At 49.3% G+C, this 20272-nt stretch overlaps 1 protein-coding gene across 7 annotated transcripts in view; it reads left to right on the top strand.

The window, feature by feature from the left end:
- SLC8A1 (solute carrier family 8 member A1) overlaps positions 1 to 20272 on the top strand; it is a 314624-nt gene that overhangs the window by 28014 nt on the left and 266338 nt on the right. For 6 of the 7 annotated variants that reach the window (XM_039528187.1, XM_039528185.1, XM_039528184.1 and 3 more), the window contains exons 1-2: positions 886 to 1132; positions 17020 to 18853. In XM_039528187.1, coding sequence (XP_039384121.1) covers positions 17058 to 18853 — 1796 coding nt within the window. In that variant the 5' untranslated portion in view covers positions 886 to 1132; positions 17020 to 17057. Of the gene's footprint in view, positions 1 to 885; positions 1133 to 17019; positions 18854 to 20272 lie in introns of those variants that run through there. The other variant, XM_039528183.1, reaches the window with a different exon arrangement.

Genomic DNA, 20272 nt, shown 5'->3' with positions numbered 1-20272 from the left:
GTGGGGTAGGAATGTGAAATGAGGAAGGCTGGGGGAATAGGAAAGGATGGTTTTGTGGTTAAAGGCCTGGAACTCAGCCAGCATAGGTCAGTTCACTGCTCTGCCCCTGACTTCCTACGTGACCCTGGGCAAGTCACTTAGTCTCATGTGGCTAGTAATGTTTCTTGTCCATTTAGACTGCAAGCACTTTGGGGCAGGGACTAGCGCTTGCTATGAGAATAATGGGACCTTGATCTGCAGCGGGGCCTTTACCCTCTGCAGTCATCATCATCATAACAGGTGCTGCTCAACTCTAGCTCTGGCTGGGACAAACCCAACCCATGGCTGGCGAAGGGCGAGCTGCCTCCCTCTCTCTGTGCGCGCCAGTGCAAGAACCATTCCCTGCATTTCTGAGCGCACCGTAACTGGGGCCAACTCTGGAGCAGCTCCCCCAGTGCGACAGAAAGGGCAGGGACCAGGACTTGGTCCTTATACATCCCCCCATCGCCCAGTCCTTTCTCCTTCTCCCCCAGTTCGCTCCTTGCCCTCCCCAGTGATCTCCGAGGGGAATCCACTTCTCTCCAGAGGCGGGAACAGTGTATGTGTGGGGGGAGGCTGAGAGCCATGGAACCCAACGGTATCCCCTGTATATGAGTGAAACCCCCACTTCAAACCAGGGGGTGCAGCAGCCAGGACTCCCCGCACCTCTGCCCGGCTCCCGCTAGCTGCCAGGACTCCCCGGAACGGGTCCGGCTCCGCCGGCCGCCCCCGCGGGGCGCAGGGGGCTCCGGCCGAGCTGGTGGCAGCCGGGCCGCCGGCTGGGCGGGCCCGGCGGAGCGGGTGGGAGGGTCTGCGCGCTGATAAGAGCGCTGGCGCGGAGCCAGCCCCTCACTCACAGCCAGGGCGCAGCGGCGGCCGGGGAGGCGGGCACGGCCGGGCGCGCTGCGGAAACCTGCCGGCTCTCGCTGCCCGCCAGCCCGGGGACCCGCCGCTGTCTGCCCCGCCGGGGAGCATGAGGAGGGGGCGGCTGCCGGGCCATACGCGCTGCTGCTGCTGCTGACAGCCCCGGCCCCGCGCCTCCTTCCCCGCATGGCCCTGGCGCTGCCCGCCCGGGGCTGAGCCCTGCGCCGCTGCGGAGCTCTGCGGACGCCAGGTAGGAGCCGGTTCCTCTGGGCGCGGGGCGCAGGGACCATCCCGGGCCGGGCGCCCGCAGGAGACCCCGCCCGGAGCTGGGGGCTGCAGGTCCCGCGGGGAGCCAGCGGCTCCGGGCAGCGCTGCCGACCGGCTGGTGGTGGGAATTTGTATTTCCCTCCCGTGCCGCGGGGCGGGGAGCCGCCCGGCCCCGGTCCCGGCCCCGGCCCCGGCCCCGGCGCGGGGCAGCTCGCTACGAGCCGCGTAGCCGCAGTTGTGCAAAGAGCCGAGTCGCCGGGGCCGGGCCGGGCTGCGGTTCCTCGGGGACAGACCCCACCGCGCCAAGCGCCGTCCTGGGCTGGGGCTGCCGCAGGCGGGGAGCGGGAGGAACCAGCGCGTTGCGGGGCTGCTGTGGCCGGGCTCGCCCGGGCCGGGCTCTCCGAGCCCGCGGGGACCCCCGGCTGAGCGAGCCGGCCGGCACGGGGCGAGGAGAGCTGCGGCGGCGCCCCCTGGCACCCACCGAGCCCGCTGGGGCGGACCGCGCGGGGCTCCGGGCGGAGCCTGGTCCCGGCTCCGGGGGCTTCTCTCCGCGCCGCCTGGCTCTGGCAGGGAGACGGGAACGCGCGCCCGGAGCAGGAAAGCGAGCGCGGGGTAAGGGGGAGCCGGGGCTGCAGGGGGGAGAGGGCAGATTAAGGGCACCAGGCCAGCCGGCGGGCGGTGAGGGAATCCCGGCACAGCCGAGCAGAGCCAGGCTTAGCCCGGGAAGGACGCGCCCCTCCATCATGGCTCACAGCAATGCTGTGAATTGCCTGCCAAGGTGCCTCTCTCTCGCAAGGAAAAGCAGAGCAGGGCATGTGCAAGGAGGGCTCCGGGCTGGTTAATCTGCTGGATTTAACATGTTGCTATCAAACGTGTATTGATTTTTGTCCTTGCCTTTCAAAACAGCCCCACCGTTCCTTTCCTTTAGGTATTTAATCCGGTTCCCTGATCAAAGCAGATAATCTGCAGACTTGATTAAACTCTAATTCTCTTTCTGAGTAATATGGGATCGATCCTATTAGGAAATCCGTTAAAAAGCAGTCATCACATAGGCTTTGTCTAGATGGAAGCATGGCTGGCTCTCACCTGACATTTTAGTTTAATTCCTTAATAGAATAGTAATCTCCTGGCTTCTCCCACTCCAGCTGTGTATACGAAACAACCTTGGGATAAGAGGGTGAAACCCAACTGCTAGAATATTGTAGAAATGCAGCAAATGCCAGGGGAAACTGAAGTCTGAACATGAAAGCTGTAGTAAAACCACAGGGGCACAGTCATGTGTGTGTTTGATTTTACTGCCCTTTCACTCACATTTCACAGAAAGCAGCACTGGCAGCCCCAGATGCTGAAAAATCAAGAGCCAGACTTCCCCAAATCATGTGATTGGCTTAAAATCATGAGATTTTAAAAAAATAATAATACATTTTGACTTCCTGTCATTTGCTTTCTGGGGTCACACTGTCCTGCTTTTTCTCACAACCAGGAGGGATTGAAATTTGCTCTGTTTTTAAAAAGTGCTGTTTTCACAGCACTCCAGCCCCCGGGGCTTTCAGAAAAACACTGTTACCCCCACACTTGCAATAACCTCACCAGAGCTGGGCATGCTGAGAGAGCAAGTGTGTGTTCGTTCATTCATTCATTCATTCGTTCATGTATTTGACAGCTCTCCCGCTCCGTTTGTGTCAGTCTAATTATCCAGCAGTGTTTTCTACCTGCCTTCCAGCTGCTCAATCCTGGTTCACGCTTGCTTGTAACAGGTACCCTCCACTCCACCCAGGGGGCAGCACCCTCTTGCACATTCTACAGCCAGAATCCAGCCTCTAAAGTCACTAAACCTCTCACACCCCTTTCTGTGTTCAGTGCCTCCAGGTAAATACCCTCCAGCTGCCTACCTACCTCTTGTGCCCTACAGACTCCCCTGGTTTGTGGCCCAGTACAATTATTAACAAAGAATTGGCTGCTGTGCTGGTTACTGGTCATTCTTGCATTAACCTTTGCTGCCTCATCCTCAAGGTTGTGTTTAAGACCTATACAGAGGCAGGCATAGCCTACATTTCTAGTCTTCCTTAAAGCTTCACCTGGCCCAATTTAAAGTCAATAAAAGCTTGTCTGTCAAACAGGTAGCTGCCCCTTCCTTGCATTCACTCAGCTTTGAGCAATCTCTTGCTCTAATTCTCCCCCAGGAGTTTGGCATTTGCAATCTGATTGCTGCCAGTACCATTTCAGGCCTGTCCTGTTTAAGGGTCATGGCCCTGTGCCTTGCAGTGTCATTTACAGCTGCACAGTGACTCTAAAGTGCCACCTGATCAGAGTGGGATAATTTTATCCTCACTTTACACTAGTGTGAATGACTGCACAAGGTAGGGAACTGGATGACACTTCATCTCTCTGACACTACCTCCAGGGTTGGGAGTAATATTCTGCTCTGCTCAAGCCTGCAAAGGAGACCATTGACAATATTTCTCCATAGGAAAGAACAGGGTTTTGTACAGTGCTTGTGGTACTCAAGTCTTCAGTCTCTCTGCCATCTGAGTTCAGTGTTGGAGGTTTACCCCAGCCTCTTCTGAACTGCTCTGCACGTGAGCTGTTACTTGCTGGAATGTCTGATCTGGGAATGCCCTTTGCCGCTGGGGAGCCAGTGGTTTTGAAGACTTGTAAATACTCCTGCGTGGGTCCCTCCATAACTCAGAAGGGTTTGTGTGGGCAAGAAATCAGTGAGCAAAACTCAGTGAAGTGCTCAGGAAACCTCCCGTTATTATCCCAGCTGCTGATCAGGTCCCCGCTTTAATTGCTCTCCTAGGCAGCTTGCTAGCAGTAGTGTCTGAGGTTCCCCCTCACTTTGGAGTCAGCCCGTTCTCAAGCCCACTCCCTGAGGAACACCTGCTCAGTCTCCAATGTGCACCTGATCTTCCTTTGTCACCTGCTCCCTCCTCCCCGAGGTCTCCCTGAAGCCTTGCTATTGTCACCGGACCTTCCTGCACCCTGCTGGGGAAACCCTAGTGGCCCATCAGGTTCGGCTTTTCCTGCCCAACCTCTGCTGCCCATCTCCTTCCCATCTCTGAAGTTCATCCCATTGGAGACGTCTGTCCCTTCTCCAGCCACGTGGGCATTGTCTGTCATTGCCCCAGCTCCCCCTGCGTGGACTGACCTCTGACTCCCCGACTCCAACGATAGGTGATTCCCACTTTCACGTGGATGATGTGCCAAGGGTGGTGCTTCCTGTCTAATTTCTCCTTAGACCTCCCAGTCTGAGCCTGTTTCCTTTGCTCTGTTTCTGCCACTCATGACATAGGTGTCCCCAGCCACTGCTGCTTGCCTCTCTTCCAAGAACCGCTCTCTGCCTCTCTTCCTGTACTCTGTAATCTCACCCCTTCATGCAGAGGGCCTGTGCCTGCCCTCTGCATGGGGTGAATGTCACCCCAAGTCTTTCCTGACCTCACTCAAGATCTGTTGATTTTACTGCCTTCTCTGCTTACTGACCATGGACTCAGCATGGGAAAAACAAGGTGTCTCCCTCCAACTCTGCCTTTTCTTTCATCGTGCTGCCTCCCTCAGTCCTCTGCCTGTCCTGCTCAGGTCCACTCTGCCTTCTCCTCTGACCTCTGCTGCCGCTGCCCCCCCTTTGCCATGTGCCTAGGGACAGAGTGGACTTCCATTGCCAGTGAGTTTCCTCTGCGGTATTCTCCTGTGCCCCAACCCCTGACGGCTCTTCTTTGCCTTTGTCTCTCTTCTCACAGCCCGTCTCCCCCACCCCACCTCCCACTCCCTGCTGAGGGGCTCGCTAGTTTTGTCAAGGAGAAAAATCCTCTTCACTGCCAGACCCTCCTGTCTGGCAGCGCCACTCTCCTCCCGCCCTCCACAGCTCACTGCTTCTGTGTCCTGGTTGGCTCTGCTTCCCTTCCCCTGCAACCAAGGTCTTGCCATATCCTCCCACTTCTGCGATGACACCGCTACACCTCTCGTTTCTTTCCCATTCTGATCACTGAAATCCCAGGGCTGGCTGATGCGATGGGAAAGCAGCACAGTGCAGGGGGCAGAGTGGAGCTGTACTGCCCTGGGACTGCTGGGTGCCTGGAGGAGCAAGCGGTGTGTGCCATCTGCAAGGATGGTCAGAGCATGCCCACTTGCCTGGCTCAGCCAGCTAATGTGGAGGGATAAAGAACATTTCCCTATTCACTTCCTCCACCTCAGTCATGATTTTATAGACCTCTATCATGTTCCCCCCTCAGTCGTCTTTAAGCTGAGCATACCCATGCTTTTCAATCTCTCCTCATATGGAAGCGGTTCCCTACTGCGCCTTATTTTTGTTGCCCTTCTCTGTACCTTTTCCAGTTCTAATGTATGTTTTTTGAGATGGGGTGACCAGAGCTGCACGCACTGTTCAAGGTGTGGGCACAACATGGGTCTATCCCCTTTCCTAATGGTTCCCAACATTCTGGTCACTTTTTTTACTCCTGCTGCACGTTGAGTCAATGTTTTCAGAGAACTATCCACAATGACTCCAAGATCTTTTCTTGAGCGGTAACAGCTAATTTAGACCCCATCATTTTATATGTATAGGTAGGATTATGTTTTCCCATGTGCATTACTTTGCATTATCAACATAGAATTTCATCTGCCTTTTTTGTTGCCCAGTCACCCAGTTTTGTGAGATGCCTTTGTAACTCTTTACAGTCAGCTTTTGGACCTAACTACCACGAGTAATTTTTTTATCCTCTGCAAACTTTGCCCCATCACTATTGATCCCTTTTCCAGATCAGTTATGGCTATGTTGAACAGCACTGGTCCCAGTACAGACCCCTGTGGGATCCCGCTATTTACCACTTTCCATTCTGAAAACTGACCATTAATTACACCATTACACTAATTGAATCTATTTCCCTATGTTAAGTTCTCCTCACACCTTCTATGGGTCATCTCAATTATCACTTCAAAAGTTTTTTTTCTCCTGCTGATGATAGCTCATCTCAATTGATTAGACTCTTCCTGTTGGTATGCATACTTCCACCTTTTCATGTTCTTTGTATGTATACATATCTCCTGTCTGTGTGTTCCATTCTGTGCATCCGAAGAAGTGAGCTGTAGCTCATGAAAGCTCATGCTGAAATAAATGTGTTAGTCTCCTGTTCTTTTGACCATTAATTATTATCCTTTGTTTCCTATCTTTGAATCGGTTACTGATCCAGGAGAGGACCTTCCCTCTTATCCCACTACTGCTTGCTTTGCTTAAGAGCCTTTGGTGATGGATCTTGTCCAAGTGTCACTTGCACATTTCATTAATGTGCAGGGACTGGATCCTTACACTGTTCAGGTTCTGACTTGCATTAAAAGCCCAGTCCTGAAACCTGCCCCCCATCAGCACCCAAGCTCATCCAATCAGCCCCACATGCTATATGGGGGAGTGGGGGTTATTTTCTTAATCTTTTGACAGTTGCTGGGGATAGGGAGGGAGGGAACTAGGACATTTGAAAGCATTAGTCATGGTTTGATCTCACTTCTGAAAGTCCTGTTTAGAAAAGGAGCTGGCCTGATGTATCTTACTGAGCTGGTTTCAGTGAGGATGGGCCTTTGACTATATTTGGAGAAGTTGGGATTGTTGTTTATACTGACTTGGCCTGGAGATCCCCCTGGTGTGGATTTTTCCAGGTCACAGCCGGCTGTGCTGATGGGCCTTGGGAGTTCCAGGCTGGCCATGATCTGGAGGGTGGGGTGGAGGAGAGGCGAGTGAGACCCAGCAGACTCAGGGCAAGGCAGGAAGCCAAGAGCTTGAGTTGTGTTTACAGCTCTGACATAACGTCTTTCATCCACTCGTCTCCAAGTTCAGCATGAATTCTGCCTGGAAGGCAGGTGGAGAAAAAACAAGGCTGGGAGGAAGTTGCCAAAACCCCCACCTCAAGTCAGTGTCCAGATTAGAACCTAACCCTATTCCAAATCCAGCAGACGACAGGGCCTTCCAGACAAGTCACTGAACCTCCCTGTGTCTAAGGGTGTTGATTCTGTTTCCCCATCTGTAAATACCAATTGCCACTAACATGTTGGCATTAGTCAGCATCCACACCGGGGATAGAAGGATTCTAGGAGCCTCAGGCTTAATTGCAGCGCTGATACCTAGCTCTCCATCTCCTCTCACCTTGCAAGTGCAGTCAGATGCTTTACCACTGTCTAGTAGAGATTGGAGCTAGCTGTTTGCTTGAAATGTGCTCAAGACAAGATGGAAGTGCTTGTCTGGGAAAGGCAGCCAATAAAGATGATGCAGATCTGCTGGCCCTGTGGACAGTTTGAGTCTGGCTATAGATTCCCAGCTGCTGTGAGACCATCAGGTAGCAGGGAAACTAGGACTGTGTTTGTTTATATCTACACCTGGTTGGGGGAGGTGAGCTTTGCTACCATCACCTGTGCTAGTGTTGCTTGGACGTTGGATTCCCACACGGTGCTCTGCATGGGGTGGTGCCTTCAGTCCATCTGGAGATGGCAGTCAGCGCAGGAGTAGGTCAGACCTGTCAATGGCTGCAGCTGCCAGCAGCAGAGAAGGGTTTAGCACAGGGGTCGGCAACCTTTCAGAAGTGGTGTGCGAGTCTTCATTTATTCACTCTAATTTAAGGTTTCACGTGCTGGTAATACATTTTAACTTTTTTAGAAGGTCTCTTTCTATAATATAACTAAACTACTGTTGTATGTAAAGTAAATAAGGTGTTTAAAATGTGTAAGAAGCTTATTTAAAATTAAATTAAAATGCAGAGCTCCCCAGACCGGTGGCCAGGACCAGAGCAGTGTGAGTGCCCCTGAAAATCAGCTCGCGTCCACCTTCGGCACCTGTGCCATAGGTTGCCTACCCCTGGTTTAGCAGCTCTAAGGGCTGGACTGGTGGGCACAAGAGGGAAACCCTCGTTCTCCGAGTTGCCTTTCATCTTTCACACTAAGACAGTCCAGCGGGGTCGCTCCTTCCCATGTCTGTGGGTTCTCTCTGCCCTGGGTCACATGGCTAGGGGACAGGGAGGGGCTGTGGTGGGTCCTGAACGTAGCTGCCAACAGTGGCCTTTCTGTGATCTGTTGCTGTCTGAGCGGCCGGTAGCAGAGCTGGCTCAGCAGTTACCTGGGACTCTCCAGGCAGCTGGGGGGGGGTCATTGCATCCAGCCCAGTGCGGCAGTGACAGAGCATTCTCCCCGGATGTGTGAAACTAGCTGGTGCCCTCTAGACGTTGGCTTGAGACCGAAAGTCCATGTTCCCCAAACCGTCGTCATGACTGACACCCTTTCTCTGGCAGCCTCAGCAGACAGCCCAGGACTGAACGGGCCACAGTCAGTCCTAGGGGCAGATCTGGCCGGGCAGGGTTGAAGCAGACTAGTAGAGGCAAGCAGGCTGGCTCTTGTACTTCAGCTGCCTTTGGTCAGTTAGGCTGGTAGAGGTGGACACCAGTCACAATCCCTCTCCTGGGAAGAGTGTGCATGTTTTTCTGCCTCAGGGGGCATCCCATCCCGTCTATAGGGTACAGACCATAAGAATGGTCTGAGCCCGTATGGCTGATGTCCATGTAGACCAGTATCCTGTCTTCTGACAGTGGCAAATGCAAGGTGCCTCCGAGGGAATGAACAGAACAATCATCCAGTGATCCATCCCCTGCCCCAGCTTCTGGCAGTCAGGGGCTGGGGACACCCAGAACATGGGGTTAAATCCCTGACCATCTCTGCTAATAGCCACTGATGGACCTGTCTTCCAGGAAGACTCTAATTCTTTTTTGAACCTTGTTGTAGTTTTGGCCTTCTCCACATCCCTGGCTGAGTACCACAGGTTGGCTGTGTATTGTGTGAAGAAATACTTCCTTTTCTTTGTTTTTTTTTTTAAATCTGCTGCCTATTAATTTCATTGGGTGACCCCTAGTTCTTGTGTTATGAGAAGGCGTAAACACTCACTCTCTCCACACCAGTCATGATTTTATAGGCCTATATCATGTTCCCCCCCCTCAGTTGTCTTTAAGCTGAGCATCCCCATGCTTTCTAATCTCTCCTCATACAGAAGCTGTTCCATGCCCTTAATCATTTGTGTTGCCTTCTCTGTAGCTTTTCCAATTCTAATATACCTCTTTTGAGATGGGGCACAGAGATCGACATGCAGTACTCAAGGTGTGGGCGTACCATGGGATTTATAGAGAGGCAACATGATATTTTTCTGTCTCCTTATCTATCCCTTTCCTAATGATTCCCAACATTGTTTGCTTTTTTTGACTGCCACTGCACACTGAGTGGATGTTTTCAGAGAACTAGCCACAATGACGCCAAGACCTTTCTTGAGTGGGAACAGCTAATTTAGATACCATCATTTTGTGTGTATAGTTAGCATTGTTTTCCAATGTGAATTACTTTGCTTTTATCAACATTTCAATTTAATCTGCCATTTTGTTGTCCAGTCATTCAGTTTTATGAAACCATTCTGTAGCTCTTTGCAGTCTGCTTTGGATTTAACTATTTTGAGTAGTTTTGTATCCTCTGCAAACATTGCCCCCTCACTGTTTGCTCCTTTTCCAGATCACTTGTGAATATGTTGAACAGCACTGGTCCCAGTACAGACCCCTGGAACACCCCAATATTCACCTCTCTCCATTGTGAAAACTGACCATTTATCCCTACCCTTTGTTTCCTATCTTTTAAGCAGCCACTGATCCGTGAGAGGACCTTCCCTTTTACTCTTCCCTCATCTTTTTATCCTCCGTATGGTGAATCCAGACCTGTAGGGAAAGGTTGCCCTGCTTCTGTCTCTACTGAACTAGTGATGTGGACAAACAGGTATCGGTCTCCAGTGTAACAATGTGTATTACAAGACCGATGTCACAGCAGGGTAGGCACAGCTGGACATCTACATCTCCACCTGTAGGAGTGTAAATGCTGCTTTGTTACAGCTGTTGAATGGCGCTGTGAGTTTTCAGGTGACCACTAGGGAAATGATTCCTTATGGAAAGCCTCTGCCTGGGCATTTCTCTTGCGAGAATAACAAACATGCTCTCTTGTCGGTTACCTCTATGGCCAGGATACCTGTGTTCTAAAGTGCTCCAAGTACGCTGCCACCAATGGACTGTGAGCCCAACTGCAAACCTTCTTTTAAAAAAAGAGGGGTTTAAAGGCTGACACGAAAAAGCCAGACAGTCCTCTCTGGAGTTCGGGCAGGAGGGGAAAGAAGGAATGAAAAAGAGAAGCCGACCTTTGCGAAAACGCAGCCTGGGAATGAGATCTGTTCCACAAAGCTCAGCCGTGTGGAATGGCATAGATAATACTCTCTTGGGTGGGGTGGGGTGCTAGGAAGAGCTCAGGTGCACAGAAAAAGGCAAATAGAACGGTCAGAACTCAACAGGAATCCGAAAGGCCATGGACACACTGGCTCATCTTCCATCACTGGACATGCACGATGGGCCAGGGAGCAGGAGGGGGAGATTGCCTTAGGAACTTGGCTTGGAGATCTAGTTAGACTTTAAAGCTTCAGCCTGCAATGTACAATCTCCAGCACAATGGCATGGAAGCAAAATCCAGACCTAAGGGACCAGAGGCAGCAGGACCTCAGCATCCCTGTCAGGCTCTACAACAGCCGCTGCTCCAGTGTATCCTGGCAGCCCACTGTGCAGCAGTCCCTGCTAGGCCCCTAGGCAGTTGGCCATTGCCAGGAAAGGGTGGGGGGAGCAGAGGATGGGGGGTTTCCAACCAGTGAGCTGGGAAGGGGGCTGGAGAAACACTTGAACAGCTGTGTTTTCTCCCCCCACCCCTTCCTGCCCAGCTCCCCTTCCCCAGGGTAGCGGAGGACAAGCGTGAGCAAAGGTCTAGGGCTGTCTCTCCGTGAGGGGTGGGAGAGGATGGTTTTGTTCCAGTTCGCTGTGAAAGCTTCCCACCGAGCAGCGGCCAGCCCAGGGCCAAGCAGGGCTCCAGGGAGGTGGGACTGAGGGACAGCTCTGCTCCAGAAGGGAGGGGAAGACAGCATAGCTGGCAAGAGTCCAGGGACATCAGCTGGCATGGCACTTACACCGGGGTGGATTTCCAAAAGCCGGGCCTGTCCCAGCCAAACTGGGATGTTAATGGCTTGTGGCCATGGCGGGGTTAATCTTACCCCCTCAGGTGGCGTCTGGGTCCCACAGGCCTGCTCCTGTTCACACCCAACCTCCTTGCCAAGCCTACACTTTCCATACACAACAGCATGCCCTAGACTTCTCCGCTCCCCATCTGCAGGGACTGCGTCCTCAAGCAGGTGAGGTCAGGCATAATTAGACTGCAGCCCTCAGGGTAGGGCCTGTGTTTCACTTACACAGCAGGACCCTGAGCGTTACCCGCAGCCCATCTGAGCTGCTGGCAAACATGTAATTCAGAATGACGGTCTGAGCATGGCTGCGGAGAGCCGGATGGGCGTGCGGTGTGACTGGCTGGGCACCGCCGGTGAAAGGAAGCATGCTCTGGAAGTGATGAGCGCGTTTGTGCATGACAGAGTTGGGTGATGGGGAGGCTAAAGGATGAGGTTGGTCTAGATGGAATATCTGTTTAACTGGTGCTTTCTTTGATTTTATTGATAACGTTGACAGGAAATGCAGTTGAGCAGCTTTCAGTCCAAACTAGTGAAGTTTTGTGTGGTTGAGAACTTTAACTCTAGCGTGAGAACTCTTTTCCACCCTGAGTATATTACTACTCCTCTTCTAGCCACAGCCCTACCCACGTGGGATCAACTCTTCGAGTTGTCCTCTTCCGTTCCAGTCTGTCTGGATGCAGTTCCTCAGCTTATCTGATCTGTTCGCATGATACCCATCCATCTTGGCGTGGGTCTCCCAACCCTTCTGAAAAGATCACAACGATCGATAGTAAACAGGGGGTTGTCCTCCACGTCTAAGCTTAAGAGAAGGGCCGAGTCTCTGGTTACTGCTGTTGATTGTACTACAGTAGCACTGAGGAGCCCCAGACACAGGCGAGGTGCTGTACAAGAGATGGTCCCTGTGATTGAGCTGGCCCCTCTGGGCTCAGTGAGTAACTGGAGAGCAAGAAGGAAGACTTACTTTGCCGTCACAGTCGAGACATTCTGTCCATGTGACTCACTGTAGAGGCACATGTGCCCCATGCATGCAATATTCTCATGCACATGGAGTGCGTGTGACCCTAGAATGGGATCCCCATGGACAAATGCTCAAGGAAGAACCTTAAAACGAGAGTAGAATGTGCACGCAGGCCTCTGGTGGAGGGGAGCACAGGCTCCCGGCTGGTATGATGGCTTCAAATCACTTCCCGAATATGGGCCATGGGGAGGGGTTTTCTGATAATGGACCAAAAAGCTCTAGGGTCTATTTTTGGATCAGAGCCAATGAAGCACCTGGGACAGAGTGGATCCCCTCCCCCAGTTCTGCACAATCTCACACCAAATAATATTGGATTTATTTGCACTGCAGTAGCACCCAAGGACCTAAACTGGGATTGGGACCCTGTTATAAGGACTGTGAATATTGTGGGTCCTAGTTTTGTCTCATCTCTACAAACAATGCAAATATTGGTTTCAGCCACTTGTTCCAACGGGCATGGGAAGAAGCTCCTGAAATGTAATATTAGTTTTGATCCTCTTTCAAAGTGTCCACCACATCTGCCCAGCTGGAGTCTCCAGGGAAGCTCCGTGTTCTTTATTTGCAGCCATATCTAGAAAAATTAAAGATCCCTTTTTTACATAAACTGCTAAATAGAACTTCAGAAAGTGGTTCCTTTGTGTCTCTCTATTGAAGTAGGGTTTAAAAAACCCAACCCTACATTGAAATGCTCCACAGAGTTACCAAGTTGGAGTGATTTTATTACACTGCTGTAGTGGAATCTTATTGGCCAAAGATACCTAAGTTTGCCTCCTTAAGTTTGTGGTGCAGGTCCAAAATGTGATGAGACTCTGCTGTTCTGTGTAACCCAAATCATTGCCCTAAATTGTTATATTGTCTCATCAACCATCTGCATTCTTCTCTTGCCAAGGGGATTTCACAATGACTGGCTGCTTCTTAAAAGGCTTTGAATAATTGTGCATGTGAAAGAATATCTGACTGGCCACAAAGATAATCCACTGAATAAATGCAAGTGGATGTTTCGTTCTTTGCATGGAAACAACTGCTCCTACAGTTAGATACTCTCTGACTTAGAGAGACAGTGTGGTCTGCCTGCTTATGTACAAAATAGTTCCTTGGAGCCTAAATGTTTTTAAAAACAAACCAAAAAACCTCTGGAGGTATCAATAGTAAACAAAGTTGTTATCATGTGTCCCATTTATCTCTGACTTGCCCCAAAAGTGAGAGACCTGTAAAATGACCAACTCGCCTTTACTTGGAGCTGACAGTCTAACTTGCTAAGAAAAAAGATGTATCAAAGGGGAAAGCATCATCTTTCCAAGTGGTGTGTAATCAAATAGACCCTATATTCTCCTTTATGACCACTTTTTTTTCTAATTTTCTACAAGCAGCCTGAAACAACATTACTGAGGATTTCTACCGCTTAACCATAAACCATTCCTATGGGAAAGAATAAAGCGTGCCGCAAATCACTTGTGTCAAAACAGCGCTTTCCCTGAATTGGCAACCCCGAAGACTTTTTTTATCTGCTTCTAGAATAGTAGGAGCTCTTTCTAGCACCATCCTTTCTAACCTAAACAATTCTAGTCTTTTTTTTTCAATCTCTTGCCAAATGGAAGTTTTTTCCATAGTCTTCACATTACCATTGTAGTCACCTATTTCTGAACTCACTGTTTCTGCTACCTTCCTTTTCTAATTCGGGCACCAGAACTAAACGCAGCATGTGAGGTGAGGTAAATCCATTGATGTGTATAGTAGCATTAGAATCTTTTTTTTCCGTATTTCCATCTCCTTTGCTAGACCTCCTCACATCTGTATTGACAGATGCTGCAAACTGAGCAGAGGACTTCACCGCTTTGTCTTTGTGACATCCAGGTTTCTTTCCTGGGTGGATGCAGTAATTTAGAACTTGATAAAGGATGTGTGATGTTGCACTATGTTTATGGAAATATACTTATGAGCATAAATATGACATAACTGGAATATGCTTAATGCTAGATATGCCATGTGACATATCCTTGCAAAGGTAATGATCTACTGAATATATTCATCCTATTTGTATGCATATATCATTTTTATATCTGAAGTTATGAGCATTGGCTCTATGGTTGTATTTGAAGTGTTTGCTGTAGGAAACACATGAGGGAGGTTTGGCTAATGTATTGTGAAGGGACAATACAAGTAATTGGAAGTACGTAACTAACAATGGACTTTGGGAGATGCCGATCCACATCTGAACTTTCCTGGGAAAGTTCAAAATAAACAATGGCGTCGGCCTGTAGAAAGCAGAATCCTTCACGGACATATGACTTGCCCATGTGGCTGGAAACTCCATCTTGTTGCTGTGATTTTGCACAGAAGAACAAAGGGGTTTCCACCTACAAGAGAGAGACTATAAAAGGCCCTGGAAGCCCCTCCATTTTGTCTTCAGCTGGCTTGAGAGAGCCTCTCCACCCCAAAGAGATACCTGAAAGAAACTGAAACAAAGAACTGTAACCATGGGGGTGTGAGTGATTGCTGGACCCAGGTCATAAAGTACAACATTGGTCTGAAAAGGATTGTAGTTGAGATACCAACTAGGGTGAGAAGTTAGTATTTGTAACTAGATCCTTAGTGAGTTAAGTTAGCCTTGCGTGTTATGCTTTTTGCTTGGTAACTTGCTTTGCTCTGTCTGTTATTACTCGAAACCACTTAAATCCTACTTTTTATACTTAATAAAATTGGGTTTATTAATAAACAAAAGCAGAGTAAGTGATTAATACCGGGGGAGCAAACAGCTGTGCATATCTCTCTAGCTGTGTTATAGATGGTGGACAATCTGAGTTTACCCTGTATAAGCTTTATACAGAGTAAAATGGGTGTATTTGGGGTTTAGGCTCCCAGAAAGACTGAATACTGGGTGCTGGGAAAGTCGCTGTTAACTGAGAAGCCCCTGGGCTAAGTGAATTTTAGTTTCTGTGAACTGCAGGGGGGGCGTGGCCCAACCTCTTGGTCTGTGCTGGAGCTGACTGGTGTGTCTAGCTCAGCAAGATGGGAGTTGAGGGAAGCCTGTTCTGGCAGGGGGGTTTGTTCTCGGTGGTATCTCAGCACATCTAGTGACAGTCTTGAGGGTGTTTGACCCAACCTGTCACAGTATGCACAGTTCAGATGACTTCTTCCAGAGAGCATTACCTAGGGAGGCTGTGAAATCTGCATCATTGGAGGTTTGTAAGAACAGGTTAGACAAATGCCTGTCAGGGATAGGCTAGGTTTACTTGGTCTGGCCTCAGAGCAGGGGGCTGGACTCTCCTGGGCCCTTCCAGCCCTACATTTCTATGATTGCCTTAAAATTATCAGCCCTGAATGCCATCTGCCATTCTGCTGCCCATTCACTTTGCTTGGCTGGGTCCCTCTGAAGCTCCTCAAAGTCTTCTCCAATCTTCAGTAACCTAAATAATTTTGTCCCATCTGCAGATTTTTGCCATTCTCTTTTCCAGACCATCAGTTAATGTTAGACAACACCAGTCCTTGTAGCTGCTCAGTGTGCCTGCACTCTGACTGGCAGAGACCAGTCCAGTCCTGTGAATAGAATGATGGCTGCTGAGGATTAGGTGTTTGAGCCCTGAATGAGGCCCCTATGCAACCCTCTCTTGGAATGACTATGGGAGGTGTAATTTCCAACTCGGGCAGATGTCTCTGCTTTAGAGTGAGCACCTGCAAACAGCAGTGTGGCTGCAGCAGCATGGGAGGCAGCTTGGGCTAGTTGACCACCTATAAACCTGCCCAACCCCATGGCACATACTTGGGTGGTTAGCCTGCGCCACAGCCACCATCCGACTATTTTCAGGCACTAGCTCGAGGAGAGCTAGGGCACGTTCATCTACCTGAGCTGGGATTACTCCTCCCAACTGCTGCGCAGCCCTATGCCTAGTGCCTTGTAATGTATGAACGGAGTGGAAAAGCCTCTGGAGGACTTTGCCAGGTGTGCAGGGGGCACTACTTTGATATGGAAAGTGAGCAGGAGAGAGTCTCCCTCCTAAGATGTGCAAGAGGAAACTCTGCTTGGATACACATTCGGTGTTCTTCCGCCAGGGAATGTGCAAAGATGAATGATGTTGTGGTTTATTACTGAGGAAGTAGCATGTGATCATATCATTAAAGCTTTGTCATAAGATGTATGCATGAGGGGCAGAGTTAAGGTTAAACATGCAACTTCAGTGTTTCTTAATTCAATTGGTCAACTGAGACCCCTTAATATTTCCTTAATGTAGATATCAAATTTTTTTTTTATTTTTTTGGGGGGTGGGGGAGTTGGAATGGAATCTTGGATTGAATATGATTATGGTGGCAGTCTATAGGTTTTACATGGACTTATTTTGCAGTAGTAAATAATATTGAACAGAATTGGTCAAAATGCAGAAACATATGGGGGAATTTCTTTGTTTATACATTGACTTTCAAGAAACTCTTTCATCCTAACTTTGAAACTGGAGAATTTCTGCTTTCTGTGCTGTAGTATAATGTTAACATAAAATGGAAGTAGATTTTCAACAATGAGAGAATTACTTTAGAAATAGCATTAACCATTAACATGTACATAGGTTCAGAAGCTAGCCTCATCCTACTATTATAGCAATTCCCCTTTTTGTAAATCACTTGTGCGTGGTGAATTTGCAAGCATTGGGATTTAATTGCGACAGTTACAGTTCAGACATGTTATATAATTGTTTTTGATAAATATAATTCATTATATTTTTTCAAATGCAATACATAAATAAGACCTTGATAGAATATCTTTATTTGACTTGAGTAACGCTTCTTACTTCTGTATCTGCAGGTAGGAAGACATTTGGAAGCTGGTCAGACAAAGCTATCATGTTGGGGTTAAGTCATTCACCCGCCTTTCCTGAAGGTTTTCACCTTTTAAGTATTGTGGCACTCTTGCTATTCCATGTGGACAAAGCATATGCAGAAAGTCCAACAGAAGCACCAAACGACACTCAAGTATGTACTGGTACATATTTTTGCAAACCAGGTGTAATTTTACCTATCTGGGAGCCCCAAGACCCTTCATTTGGTGATAAAATTGCTAGAGCTACTGTCTATTTTGTGGCCATGGTCTACATGTTCCTAGGTGTATCCATCATAGCTGACCGCTTCATGTCCTCTATAGAAGTCATTACATCCCAAGAGAGAGAGATAACTATCAAGAAGCCCAGTGGTGAGACCAGCAAAACCACAGTGAGGATTTGGAACGAGACTGTGTCCAACCTAACGTTGATGGCTTTGGGCTCTTCAGCCCCTGAGATTCTACTTTCTGTTATTGAAGTATGTGGTCATGGTTTCACTGCGGGGGATCTTGGACCGAGCACCATTGTAGGCAGTGCCGCCTTTAACATGTTCATCATTATAGCCATATGCGTCTATGTAGTTCCGGATGGAGAAATAAGGAAGATTAAGCATCTACGAGTGTTTTTTGTGACAGCAGCTTGGAGCATCTTTGCCTACACTTGGCTCTACCTTATTTTATCTGTCATATCACCCGGTGTTGTGGAGGTCTGGGAAAGCTTGCTCACTTTCTTCTTCTTTCCCATTTGTGTGGTGTTTGCATGGGTAGCCGACCGAAGGCTTTTATTTTACAAGTATGTCTACAAGAAGTACAGGGCTGGCAAACAGCGAGGCATGATCATTGAACATGAGGGTGACAGGCCATCATCCAAAGCTGACATTGAAATGGACGGCAAAGTGGTTAACTCCCATGTGGAGAACTTCTTAGATGGCACCCTGGTTCTGGAGGCAGATGAGAGGGATCAAGATGATGAGGAAGCAAGGAGAGAAATGGCTAGAATCCTGAAGGAGCTGAAGCAGAAGCACCCCGACAAAGAAATCGAACAGCTGATAGAACTAGCTAACTACCAGGTTCTGAGCCAACAGCAAAAGAGCCGAGCCTTTTATCGCATTCAGGCTACTCGGCTAATGACGGGTGCTGGCAACATTTTGAAGAGACATGCTGCGGATCAGGCACGGAAAGCTGTCAGCATGCATGAGGTCAACTGTGAAGTGGTGGAAAACGATCCTGTCAGTAAGATCTACTTTGAGCAGAACACCTACCAGTGTCTCGAGAACTGCGGCACAGTAGCTTTGACCATTGTTCGCCGAGGTGGTGACTTGACCCATGTCGTTCACGTTGACTTCAGAACAGAAGACGGCACAGCCAATGCAGGGTCTGATTATGAGTTTACTGAAGGGACTGTGGTCTTCAAGCCTGGCGAGACACAGAAGGAAATCCGCGTTGGCATAATTGACGACGATATCTTTGAGGAGGATGAGAACTTCCTCGTTCACCTCAGCAATGTGCAAGTGAGCACTGAAGCATTGGATGAAGGAATTCTGAAGGCCAACCATGTCGCAACACTTGCCTGCCTGGGGTCACCCTCCACTGCCACCGTTACCATCTTTGATGATGATCATGCGGGCATCTTTACCTTTGAGGAGCCAGTCACTCATGTGAGCGAGAGCATTGGAACCATGGAAGTGAAAGTGCTGAGAACGTCCGGTGCCCGAGGAAATGTTGTTGTGCCCTACAAAACCATCGAAGGCTCAGCCAGAGGGGGAGGAGAGGACTTTGAGGATACTTGTGGAGAGCTTGAATTCCAGAATGACGAGATTGTGTAAGTACCTCTTTTTAACATCTTACCAGTGCAAAATGAACAAATGGGGTTTATCATGCCAGACGGAGTACTGCATTCCAAACACATGCCATTGTGCTACTGCTCCCATTGCCACAGATCCTGAACGGTCTAGTGCACTGCTTCCACTACCCCAATGAACCCCAGATAGAGCAGAAGTGCAGCAAAAACCCAGCACTGGCATGCCAGGTGGTGGAGCCTCCATGCAGGAGACTTTGTAAGCCTGCGTGCTAGAGTGGAGCTGTGCATGGGAGAGTGGTTAACAAAGTAGGATGTAAACAATAGGTAGCGAAGCAGAGAAGACCCACGTGGAGGGGGGCAGCGGGCAGATGTTGTCATTACCCTATTGTGGCAGTGGGCCTATGTTATGAGAGTCTGAAGCATGCATAGTGTGGTATCCGCCCCAACTGAGTTTGAATGTGTCTCAAGCCAAGCACAGTCTTTTCACTAATGCTTTGCACCAGTTCACAGGGTTGCTCCTGCCATTCACTTTGGAAAATGTCTTTAGTGGCTTCTTCAAAATGCTGCACACCTAGGTTGCCGTTGGCATCAGTGACAACGTGAAAGATGTCGTCTGTCCTGGGCCTTAAGTAAATGTTTCCATGTGGGGAAGTGGTGACATGAACGATAAGCCAGCAGCCAGGTTTGATGGATTGCAAATGCAGAAGTGGTTAGGGGGAAATGGTGCTGCTAAATGTTGCCTGGTGAGCTGGACTAGGGGAAAATCACACCTGCCTTGGCATGTTGATTGTGTTGTGTGGAGAACGTAAATCCTCAATGCTACAGTGGGAAAATATTATCCTGAAATATGCCTCAAAGAGCAAGAACCTCTCCCCTGTGTTGTGCCTTGCCCCTCCCAGGGACACAGGGCACAAAACCTGATCAACTTCAGCCCTAGGCTCTTTCTAAAGCAAACGCCATATACTTGGGCCAGTCCATGCGAACACTGGTCTGTCGCAAAAATCACTGTCGAATTTGGAGTGGCTCCTGACAAAGGGCAGTGCCCACCTAGGGGAACCTGGGAGGTTGGCTAGAACATCCCATTCAATCCCTACTACTCATTTTGGTAGGACACCAGGCACCCCAGTACAAACTGATGGATTGTGCCTTTTGTTTCTTGCGTTATTTATAGCTGCTCTGAAGGTTCAGAAGACAAATGATTTATAAAGGTTTTTTTGAAGGTTAAGATTTGTGCCAGGTGCCAGACTGACAGCCTAAGGGACAAAAATCAGGATTTGTAGCATTTTTCTTTTGTTTGTTTGAAAATGTCACACAAATGCATTTTGACCAGGGGATTGTTTGAACTCTCTTGTCTGTGTGTTCAAGCCTGTTCTGTGATTGGTCACCTCGGAGTATTATTTCAGTTCTCTGATTGTCTGAGTGCAGCCGTAATAACCAGGG

Source organism: Mauremys reevesii, linkage group 3 (assembly GCF_016161935.1).
Source record: "Mauremys reevesii isolate NIE-2019 linkage group 3, ASM1616193v1, whole genome shotgun sequence".
In the NCBI taxonomy this organism is placed as follows: domain Eukaryota; kingdom Metazoa; phylum Chordata; order Testudines; family Geoemydidae; genus Mauremys; species Mauremys reevesii.
This window is presented reverse-complemented; position numbering and strand designations above follow the sequence as displayed.